Source organism: Corylus avellana, chromosome ca3 (assembly GCF_901000735.1).
Source record: "Corylus avellana chromosome ca3, CavTom2PMs-1.0".
NCBI lineage: Eukaryota > Viridiplantae > Streptophyta > Magnoliopsida > Fagales > Betulaceae > Corylus > Corylus avellana.
In genome coordinates, this window is record NC_081543.1 from 15,174,183 (window position 1) to 15,186,809 (window position 12,627).

The window sequence follows — 12,627 nt, forward strand, 5'->3', positions numbered from 1 at the left end:
ATTACAAGTAATATTTGCACTTACATAATTTGTTCCTGTTATTGTTACGCTTCCACTGCATTTTTTACTCTCTTTTGCTGTTTGTGTATTATTTTGTATCTAGATGCAGTTATGGGCTAATCTCATCAGCTATTTGATGATTGCATTTTTCTTGAATCCAATGCATACATTCCTTTATAAGTAATGCTTTCTTTTTCTTTTTCCTGTTGTAGCATGTCCAACACTTGCAAAAATCCCTCATGTGTTGGTCGTTCATGGGGAAGGTGATGGAACATTGGATCATATGAAGGTTTGCCCTTTTTTTTTTTTTCTTCCAATTAAATGCTAACCTCTGCTATACATAAAGGTTTAGATTGGGGGAAACAGATGCTTACTTAGTAACTCTGATATTTTCTAGAGAAATAAGCCTGCAAACTGGATTTTGCACAAACCGCCCCTGCCTATTTCATTTGGGACACACCATTCGAAGGCCATGCTTCTTGTCTATCCTCGGGGAGTGAGGATTATTATACATACTGCAAATCTAATATATGTAGATTGGAACAATAAAAGCCAAGGATTGTGGATGCAAGATTTCCCCTGGAAAGATCAAAATAGTCCAAGCAAAGGATGTGCATTTGAAAATGACTTGATTGATTATCTGAGTGCCTTGAAGGTATTACATATAACATCTTATGTGGAAGATTGAGGCCTGAAGATATTATTTGGCTTTCTCGAGCACATGTAATATTTCTTCAGTCGATTGAGATGATATTTTCCTAGAAGTGATATCATGAATCTCTTTTTATTCCTTATTTTCTTAATTTGTTCCCTGCAAAGAAACTGATGCCTATATCATCTGCATTTTTAATCTAATTTTTGATAAGTCTCGATTTTTCTTCTTTATTTCTTTAACTTTCATGCTTTGTTGCTTCGGGGCATTTTATTTGTTTCTGATCTTTAGTTTATTCTCTTTCAAAAAATTGTTGCCCAACAAAGCCCTTGTCTAACCCATAGATTTGGAACGTAAGCTTGCCTGTGCAAGAGATTGTGGATGGATGGAACTTGACATTGATTTTGTTGCTTCAAATTTTATGTTCTCTTTGTAGTGCTGTTGTCCAGATTAAGCATATTAACCTTGTGTATTTTTTTCTTTTTACAGTGGCCTGAATTTTCTGTTAAATTGCCGGCCCTTGGAAACTTCAATATCAATCCAGCTTTCTTTAAGAAGTTTGATTATAGTGAGGCGGCGGTACATTTTCCATTCCCTTAATTTTCTTTTTTTACTTTTTCTTTCTAAAATGACATTTCATTTCTGTTGGGAGGATATACTGTTAAAGCAGTATCTGTCTGTGTGTAGCATGCCATTACATGAGGACATGAAACTACTTGCGTATTTTTCAGGTCAGATTGATTGCTTCTGTCCCTGGATATCATACGGGTACCAATATCAAAAAGTGGGGACATATGAAGCTACGAACTGTTCTCCAGGAGTGAAATTTTGATAAAGAGTTCAAAAAATCCCCACTTGTTTATCAGGTATAGTTAAAATTCTTCTTGATGGGCATAATGATCATGTGGCAGTTGATGGATTTTGATGCTAGGGTTTTCTGTTAGTAGGTGAAGAAATCAAATAACAGATTCTTCTAATTAATAAACTTTTCTTTTATTTGGTTTCTCTCTGTTTTATGCTGTTCTGGACCTAGTCTTTTCATTAATACTTTTCTGCTTAACTTTTTATGTGCATAAGTTTTGTAATGGATCTTTCCATAATGTTATGAAATGAAAGTGCTGATTGGTTTCTTGAATTTTATTGTAAAGCCAATAGCCAACAGACTCAAACACCTTATGAACAGCCATTGTAAAGCCAATAGCCAACAGACTCAACACCTTATGAACATAAGGCTTGACTGTAGATGAATTCTAAGAATAACTGGTCATTGAAGTTTTTGTAATATTATAATAGAAGCATCTTTGACTTACCAAAAAAATAATAGAAGCATCTTGGATGCTGACACATAAATTTGTTCTATGATTTGTTAAAATTTTCCAGATGTCTTAAAGCCAACTGTACAGTTCTTACTTCAAAGGCGAGTAAGAATTTTTGAAATGCATAAAAAGCCTATTAATCATGCCCATTTTCCAATGAGTTGGGACTAATCAAGTAATTTTGAACTCACGAAAGATGTGTCAAGTTGACTTAAGTTGACAATTTCTTCTCAAGAAAATAATTACAATGTAGAAATTGATTAACTCCAAATTTTTTCATGTAAATTTTAGAGTACGCATACCATATTAGATTCTTCTATTTGTCCATTTCTATACATTCTGAGTGAATTCTGTTTTTGTTCTTTCTTTCTTCCCCAGGGTTATGCAGCTGGAAATGCCATTCCAAGTCCACTAAAGAATGTGGAGAAAGAATTCTTGAAGAAGTACTGGGCAAAGTGGAAGGCAAGCCACACTGGTCGCTCGTATGTATATCTCATCACTAGAGAGAGTTTGTACCTTAAATGCTAATTAAGGTTGTATATTTCGATTGGAAGTCTAATATCAAATTTAGTCAGTTGCTGAACGAACTTGTTGGCTTCTTGTTATTTCATAACCATTTAGGCATTTAGTGAAAAAATGGTAACCAGAGAAACTAATAATTTTTTTTGGTATTTGTTATCTTAGATGTGTTGTACCTTCTGACTCAGAAATTCACAGTATTTAGTGTTCCTACTTTCTATTTTTTGTTTCTTTAATTATTTTTATTAATTATACTTAACAGTAATTCTTTTCAATATTCCAGTTGTGCAATGCCACATATAAAGACATTCGCACGGTATAATGATCAGAAATTCTCGTAAGAGTTCATATTATGCCTGTTGGTTGGGTCATTAAATTTTCATAGTTTAAGCATGGACCTTGAACTTTACTCTTCCCCAACAGTTGGTTCTTGCTGACCTCATCAAATCTTAGCAAAGCTGCCTGGGGAGCCCTCCAGAAAAATAATTCTCAGTTGATGATCCGTTCTTATGAGGTATGTATATCAATATTTGCACCAACTGAAAGATGAGAATTAAGTTACAAAATGCAAGTTAGATAATGAAGTTTGAAGAACATAGTTTAAAAACTAACCTCAGATCCATAGACTGTTTTTCTTTGGATTAATGGTTATATAATTTGCCCCTTTGACATTATTGAGTCTTTTCCTTATTGCTCCAACTGAAGGATTGACATTGTATTTCTACCATTTTCTGTGTGTTCTTATTTCAGCTGGGAGTGCTATTTTTACCATCTTCTATTGAAAGGCACAGTTCTGGATTTTCTTGTACAAATAATGGGGATGTCGTGGAGGTAATGACTATATCCTGGCTTGTGAGTTCTTTGATCATCTGAGCATTGAATTCATTGTCCGACATTTAGAGTGTTTTGTCATTTTTTTTCCGAATGAACTGAAAGTTAGTTCATTCGGCTACAATTTCTTTTACGCATACAGGGCAGCTGTGGGAGAATTGCCTAACCCAAAACACTTAGCTTAGGTTATTGGAATAAAAACGTATTACCTAAACAGAATGAGATAACCATAATCTATGATTAACTCTCCATATTCTTTTTATTGTCTTTTCTCAAGTAAGCTACCGAATTGAACAAGGATGAAAGTTGGAAAAGATATCCTTACCGCCAAACATGCACATCATTTTTCGGTTTAATGGATCTCTTAAACCACCATATAATGATTATAAAATAGAGCCCAAAATGGATTCTAAGGCAGCCAAGATAAATCTAAGTTCCACGAATATATGAATTTGTTTCCTGGTTTTGCGATCGATCGCACTTGGAGTGTGATCGATCGCAAAATATAAAAAACCTACCTGAAAACCTACTGGTACTGCGATCGATCGCACTGGAGTGCGATCGATCTCAAAATGTAGAAAACTTACTGACGTTGCGATCGATCGCACTTCAAGTGAGATCGATCGCAACGTCAGTAGGTTTTCTACATTTTGAGATCGAAAACTTACTGGCGTTGCGATCGATCGCACTCCAAGTGAGATCGATCGCAGATTTTTTTTTTTTTTTTTTTGATTTTTTAGGACCATTAGGGTCGACTTTGTGGACCCTAATGGTTAACTATCAGCGTCCACTTTAATTTGGACGCTGATAGTCAATTTTTTTTTTCAATTTTTTTGGACCATTAGCGTCCACAAAAGTGGACGCTAATGGTTGACTATCAGCGTCGACTACTTCCATCATCTTTAGGGTCAAAACATTGCGCCTTTTAGAGTCGATAAAGTGGACGCTAAAAGTGATCATTAGGGTCGACTCTAAGTGGACGCTGATAGTTAATTTGCTTGAGAATTTTTTAGGACCATTAGGGTCGACAAAAGTCGACCCTAATGGTTAACTATCAGCGTCCACTTTGGTTTGGACGCTGATAGTTATTATTATTTTTTTTTTAAAGGACCATTAGGGTCGACAAAGTGGACCCTAATGGTTAACTAAAAGTGGACGCTAATGCTTGACTATTAGGGTCGACTTTCGCTTCCGTTTACATCATCTTTAGGGTCAAAACATTGCGACTTTTAGGGGCGATAAAGTGGACGCTAAAAGTGATCATTAGGGTCGACTTTTAAGTGGACCCTGATAATCAGACATTTGATCATTAGGGTTGGACTATTAGCGTCGACACCTTTAGGGTCGAAAAGTCGACGCTGTTGGCAACAGCGTCCACTGTAGGATCTTTAGGGGCGACTTTGAGTCGCCCCTAAAGACCTAATTTCTTGTAGTGAGGAGTAATTAAGGAGAATCATCTATCTAGGAAACAATTGATCTCCTTTTGGATGAAGAAAATTTCATTGAAGCCTTGGTTGGGTGTTGGTCCGCTCTACAAAATTGTTGGAACCCAAACCAACCGGGCAACCCAAGCCCATCAAGTTAAGTTATGTGTTGCTATGTCCTGCCTTTTAAGACTGTATTTCTCAAGGCATGCACCTAGAATACTTGTACCGCCCTTCCTCTACTAATCCTAATATAAATCATTTGGAGTTTAAATTTTTTGGCTTTTTTACTCCAATTCATCCTTGAGCAGAATAGTCTATGATTTATGAAGGTTTACTCCCTAATTAGGTGTGATGGTATAATTCAACTCCATTACATTGACTCCATTCAAAGGAACACTCTGATTAGTAGATGTAGTATATCTAATTATATAATTTAAGGTCACAATTGTGATAATTTTCGATATTTTTAATATTGAAAATATGCCACAACAGCCTGTATGATTTTTTTTTTTTTTGACATGTCCGCACAAGAAGGGGGGGGAGGATTCGAACTAGTGACCTCCGCTTCATTAGGCGTGGTCCCATTCGATTAAGCTACCTCTTGGAGACAGCCTGTATGAATTAAGTGTGATAACTAGACATCAAGGGTAACAGTACTTGTCAACTAAACCTACCACTATTCGTTATGAATGATGAACTCCTCCGGCGATAAGAATACCTCCTGTCTCTCCCTTCAAGTCTCTAAGGTTTCCTTTATTCTTTTTTCTTTTGTAACGGAATTGTTATGGCTATATATTATTCCACAATTTCAACTTTGAACTTTGCTTAGAAAAAGAAGAAGAAGAAAAGCTATATATTATTCCATGTTTCTCTTATGTGAATCGTCTACGTGAGTAGAGCGACACTGTTATACCTTAACAATTCCCTTCTCCATATGACGCTCCTGCGACTTGAATCTACCACTTATCCCAAAAATTTAAGCTAATATGAAGAAGTAAATTTAATTATTTAATCAATAATCTAATACAGACCAAACAAACCCAAGCGCATGTACATATGAATCTCATCTAGCAAGCATCCTTACTTTATGAGACATGCTATACAATATGGTGTGGTCCTTCTCTCATTTTTCCTATTTTACAAATTATCATTAGATCTATATATATATATATATATATATATATATATATAGGTCTGACACATAGATCCCACATATTTAATTTAGTTTACAAAATGAGAGTCCCTTCGATAAGGATGTGGTGTAAAATCCTAGTTTGTAGCTTTCAAGAAATTTGACACATTTTGTAAAAACACCAAATACAATAGAGATGAAATACTGTATCTTTAATTCAAATTAATCTCATAGATTTTTACATTCATTCTAACCCAACACTCACCACCCCACCACCGAACCCCCGACACCGAAGTTTTCAAAACCAACCAAAACGGTGACTCCAATATTGGTTTAATTGGTGGTTTTGTCCATGGATATTTTTGTCTCTGTATTTTGTTAAAAGAATAAAAATTATTTGGTGTAAAATGTTATATATATTTTTTATACTTCATTAAGAAATTGAGAGATTGTTTTGAGAATATAAAGCCCAACAAAACTGCATAAAAACTATCATTTCAATTAATTTACACTTGATTCTCCTCTTCACTGATGTGTGTAGATCTAGATCTCATCCAAATCCTATAAATAAAGTGCTGTACGGCAAATCTTCTCATCATTTAAAGGCATTTCCTTTAACCGTCAGAATATTAGGGGTGCAAAGACGGTTACGGTTAGCGGTTAGTAGCAATAACCGCTAACCGTAACCGCCTTAGCGGTTAGTAGATTTTACTAAACCGCAACCGCTAACCGCCTAGCGGTTAACGGTTAGCGGTTAACCGCCGGTTAGCGGTTAGCGAAATAGATAACCGCCCGCTAATCGCTTTTTTAAAATTGGGCTTTTTTTTTTGGGCTTTTTTTTACCCTCATTTTTTTTTCTTGTATTTTTAATATCTTCTTGGGCCCAATTGCTATAAAAAGAGCCTATATTGAAAAATCAAAAATATTTGACCCAAAATTTACATTTACTTGTACTTTAAAAAAATTTCCTTAAATATTAAATCATAACCGGTTAATTATTTAAATTCTTATCATATTTACTTATAATTTTTTTTCTTTGAATTGAACTTAATATCTAATGGTAAATGGTAATGTTCAAACTCTTAAATCCTAAATTCCTAAAGTATCTAATAATGTTTTAATTAAATTGTAGATAATATATTGTTTAATTTAATTGAATCAATTGTGATTATCATTGTACATGAATCATATGATTAACTTGTAGACTTATGACTTATGAGTTATGTCATATTATATATGTATTATTTATTATTATATAATCATATGATTTAATGATCAAGTCATCATGTGATATAATCATATCAATTATAGTGATAATATATAAATTACTAAAATTATAATGATAATACACTAATACTTAAATTGTGTTTATAAGTAACACATTGGTCATTGTTTAATCCAATGTCAATTACTTAATTTGATATTATACGAATCATATCATCATTGTACATTAATAATATGATTCACTTAAAGTCTTGAATAAAGTATTTGAATTGCCATTGAATCATATGATTAAGTATTGATATTATACATTTATATTATTCATATACATATGTAGACTTATATAGACTTATAACATATATAGACTTATAAGTTTATAACATACATTGGAAATAAGTTTCTAGATATTTAATTGTTGTATTAGTATGAATTAGTATACTTATGAGTTATGTCATATTATATATGTATAATTTGTTATTATATAATCAAATGATTTAATGATCAATCTCATATGATATAATCATATCAATTATAGTGATAATATATTAATACTCAAATTGTGATTTAATTATTTTTTAAAAAAATTGTGATTTAATAATAAGTGATTATGTTATATGTATAAATATTTTTATAATTATAATTATAAAAATATATTATATAAAAAGGCGGTTAGCGGTTAGCGGTTACGGTTAGTAGACCCAATAACCGCTAACCGCTAGGCGGTTATAGCGGTTAATGCGGTTAGACGGTTAGGCGGTTAGGCGGTTGACGGTTATAACGGTTAGCGGTTAGCGGGCGGTTTTTAACCGCCCGCCTTTGCACCCCTACAGAATATTGATTCGGAGGGATGCAGATGCTTATCATATATTAATATATAGGAATACTTCCTGCCTCTCCGCTCAAACGACCTATTATACAGTCTCTCCGGAGGTTTCCTTTTTCTTTTCATTTTTGTGAGCACTGATTGGCAGCACGTGGCGTGCAAATTTTTTAAAAAATAAAATAAAATTTTTTGCACGCGGCGTGCAGCTGTTTTCATTTACCCCATTTTTGTATGTCGACTCTAGGTTCCTATAATTAAGCGATCCTGTATAGAGGTTCCCCTCTTCTTCTTTTTTCTTTTCATTTTTGTACGTCTGGATTCTCTCTATGGATTAACCGATCAACTTCTATTGGGTTTGGGGTAGTTTTTTTTTTTTTTTTTTTTTCTGAAGAATTAGATTCCATTTGTAAAAATTATTTTCGAAAATAATATCGTTTTTTTAATTTATTTCTTGAAGTTGAAGTAGTGTCTTATGTTGTCAAAAATAAAACAAAGAATGTTATATATATATATATATATATATATATATATATATATAACATTCTTTGTTTTATATATATATAAATTGTTTTTGACAACATAATTTTCTTTTGAAAAAAACAATGTTAAACACGTTGGTTCAGTGATGTCTGTAGATCTGATCATCCAAATCCTATGAAAAAAAAAATTCCTATAAATACAGTGTTGTACGTCGCCAATCTTCTCATCATTTAAAGCCATTTCCTTTTACTGCATGTATGTCTATTGATTTGATAGCTAGGTTGGATGCAAATGCTTATTATAGGAATACTTCCAGCCTCTCTTCTCAAGTGACCATGTCTCTCCAGAGGTTCCATCTTTTTCTTTTCATTTTTGTTCGTCTAGATTCCTATAGGCATATCTCATATCTGTATATATGTTTGTTTGTGTAGCATTTAAATTTTGAAATTATCTGTGTATTTAATTTTGATATTTTGGTCAATTTTGCAGATCTATGCATGCACGGATCCAAGTTAGTAAACTTGAACTTTACCCAGAAAAAAGAGAAAACAAAAAGAAGCTATATATATTATTTCATATTTCTCCCACGTGAGCAATGGTTCGCTTTATTCTTTTTCTATTGTTACGGTGGTGTTATGGCTATATATTATTTTATGGTTTCAAATTTTTTGCTGATAAAAAAAGAAAAAAAAAAAAGAAAAGGAAAAAGAAAAAAAAGCTATATATTATTCTGTCTCTCCCCTCGAGTCTCCATAGGTTCCCTTTTTTCCTTTTTCTTCTCATTTTTGTACATCAGCATGTGGAGGGGTTCCTTTTTTTCTTTTGTTACGATGGTGTTTAGGATTGGACGTCGGTCGGTAATGTCAATGTCGGTAAAAAAAATTTTGTTTCGTTAAAATGTCGGTAAAGTTAAAAATTTCACCGACTTATTCCACCTACTTTATTTCCAGACAACAAAAGTCAGTCGATAATGTCGATATGTGTAAAAATTGAAAAATTTCGGCAAAGTTGGTCGGTAGGCAGTCATTAAAGTCGGTTCGGTTAAAGAATTTTATTTCGCCTACCGAACCGCATTGTTGGAAAAAAACAAATTGTTTCCCCTATCGCCCATTGGTTAAGCGGTGTCGGTAGAAGTCGATTGGTTATCAGTTGGTAGGCGGTCAAAAGTCAGTAGGCGATGAATTTGCCCAAACCTAAATGGTGTTATACATGACTTATGGCTATTAATATTCGATTGTTTGAACTTTGAACTTTGTCCTTTGTCCAGAAAAAGAGGAAGCTATGTAGAGTAGCAGGTGACTCAGTGACCTAAATAATGTTCGAAAGAAGATTCATGTCTTATTTATGTCCTCTTAAAATTAATATGACTTTTAAAATCATTATTAGATTTGTGATAGATGATTATTGAATTTTGATCTTTGTTGAAATAGTTTTGATACCGTGTTAAAATAATGATGATGATGCTATAATAAAATACAAAACTCTCTATTTATAAAATAGTGAGTAAATACAAGTATGGCAATCAAATTTCCTTGATTCAATTACAATCACAATATTTAATTACAATCAATCATTAAATAGAAAATATTTTAATATCAATCAAATATGAAATATACAAAAAATATATAATAGTTTTCATATATTCTAACAATTTTATAATAGTTTTAAAAATTACATCAATTTAAAAAAAAAAATACAAAAAAAAAAAAAAAAAACATCTTCCATCTAGCGTTACTTTCTGGTGACCCACTAGATCGACAATCCCATGCACGCATATAAAACCGAAAGAGCTCTATCCATCATCAAACGTCCTTTACACTTGATTGTCCGCAAACAACGTTAAACACGTTGCTTCAGACTTCAGTGATCATGTGTGTACATCGATTACAGTGCTGTACGGCGCCAATCTTCTCATCATTTAAAGGCATTTCCTTAAACTGTCAGTCTGTTGATAGGAGGCATGCAAATGCTTATTATAGGAATATTTCCTGCCTCTCCGTTCAAGTCTCCGGGGGTTCCCCGGCCTTTCTCTTTTCATTTTTGTACGTCTGGATTCGCTGTAAGGATTAACCGATCAACTTCTAATGGGTTTGGTTTGGGGGAATTTTATTTCTTAAAAAGATGCCATTTGTAAAAATTATTTTCGAAAATAATATCGTTTTTTTTTTCTTGAATTAGTGTCTTTTAGGCTGCATGAGTGTCAAAAATAAATCAAAGAATGTTATATTGAAGAGAATATATAAAAGAAAAAAAAAAAAAAGAATAATGCTGAAATGCATGTAGTTATACATGTGTCCAGAACCGTCTTAGATTATAAAATAATCTAAGCATTGCCTCATACATAAAAATATACTTTGTTAGAGGATCCGAATTGAAGTCTCCTTCAGTTGGAAAGAAAAAAAAGATTTCTTTCTTTTTTGACCATCTCATTCGGACTTTATAGATTATACAATAATAAATTTGCAAATTAGTTATTGCTGACAAAGACACTTCAAACCAAACAAAAGCCAATAAGATTCGAAGATGTCAAATATATATATATATATATATCAAAGTACAACCGACACAATTACTTGACAAAGCCCAGGTTCGCGGAATAGACGCAGAGTCCTTTACACTTCATTGTCCCCAAACAACGTTAAACTCGTTGCTCCAGTGACATGTGCTGATCCAATCCTATAAATAGAGGGACATCTAATCTTCTCATTTAAAGCCATTTTCTTAATTTTAACCATCCGACAGACTTTCACCTCTCCTAGAATGGATCAGAGTTTGAGGGATGCTGCTCAGCAAGGAAACATTGATGCCCTGTACGCATTGATACGGAGGGACGTAAAAGTTTTGGATTGGATCGATGAGTTACCGTTTGTTGAGACTCCTTTACACGTAGCTGCATTTGCGGGGCACACTCGATTTGCCTCGGAGATCATGAGGTTAAAGCCGTCATTTTCTAGGAAGCGTAATGAAGATGGCTTTACCCCTGTTCACCTTGCTTTGCAAAATAACAAAACCGAAGTGGTGCGTCAGCTACTTGATGTTGATGAAGACCTTGTTCGTGTCCAAGGAAAGGAGGGTGTGACTCCTTTGCATTATGTAGCTCAAACAGGAAACCTTGTTCTTTTGGCTGAATTTTTAAATGTTTGCCCCAAGTCTATCAAAGATGTAACAATTCGAAGAGATACTGCTTTTCATATTGCCCTGAAAATCAACCAGGTAGATGCTTTTAACCTCCTTATGAAATGGTATGGGAAGACCAGGTTTAATGATGTGTTGGCCTCACAAAACAACCAAGACAAAGATGTCTTATTGTCGGGGGTAGGGAACCTGCTGAATTCGAAGGACGATGAAGGCAACACTTTGTTGCACGTTGCAGTATCTCAAAATCAACCCCTGGCAAGTTCTCTCCACTCATACTTTCTATATATTAAGAAATATTGAGTCGGTTTTTTAGGGGTCCATGTTGTTGCTCGAAGGAATGATATATTAAGGATTCAATTTCAGGAACATGCTAAAAATTGACTTCAAATGATTTTTTTTTTCTTTAATTTGTAACATTACCTTATTGTACATTGTCCATTTTAAAGTGACGGGATTACTAATTGTGCATGACTGCGTCATACAGGTCGTGCGGCGATTATTGAATAATGTTGGAGTTACAATAGACTCTAAGAATTTAGAGGGTTGTACCATCTGGCAAGGGCAAAGGCCAATCAACAGTGAGATGAGGCGTATGCTAGATCGTGCTAGAGTAGTTTTACGTCTTTGTCCTTTTCGTAGAGCTATTACTCAAGAAGTTTACCTCAGATCTAACTTTGTTTGTTATTGGCGGATGTTTGTGTCGCTTGTACAAAGGGGAATACCAAATGAGTTGCGCAGTATTCTATTGGTAGTTGCTGTGCTTTATTTAACAATCAACTTCCAATTGGTACTCACCCCCCGGGAGGACTTTGGCAAGATAACTGCGATCCTCAACACAATCCAGTCGGTAATTGCACAGTCCCACACCAGGCAGGGAAGGTAATCATGGATGAACACAATTTCCAACGACTTTATAATTTAAATACTTTCAGCTTTGGTGCAACAATTGCACTATTACTTCTACTCCTCCCGTGGGGTTCTAATCTCATTAGTTGGTACTGTACTTTGCTTTGCGTTATACCCATGACACTCCTCTTTGTATGCTATTTCCTTTCAATTCAAATCGTAACTCCATCTTCATTTAAGAA

The 12,627-nt window shown here is 34.0% G+C and overlaps 1 protein-coding gene and 1 pseudogene across 1 annotated transcript; both read left to right on the top strand.

Moving 5' to 3' along the window:
• LOC132174164 (tyrosyl-DNA phosphodiesterase 1-like) overlaps positions 1-3,757 on the top strand; it is a 9,576-nt pseudogene extending 5,819 nt beyond the window's left edge.
• A 7,404-nt stretch (positions 3,758-11,161) lies between these two features.
• On the top strand, positions 11,162-12,422 carry LOC132174165 (ankyrin repeat-containing protein BDA1-like). The gene is made up of 2 exons (XM_059585857.1): positions 11,162-11,794; positions 12,024-12,422. Exons 1-2 carry the CDS (start codon positions 11,162-11,164, stop codon positions 12,420-12,422), a joined length of 1,032 nt encoding a protein of 343 aa, XP_059441840.1.
• Positions 12,423-12,627: the final 205 nt, after the last annotated feature.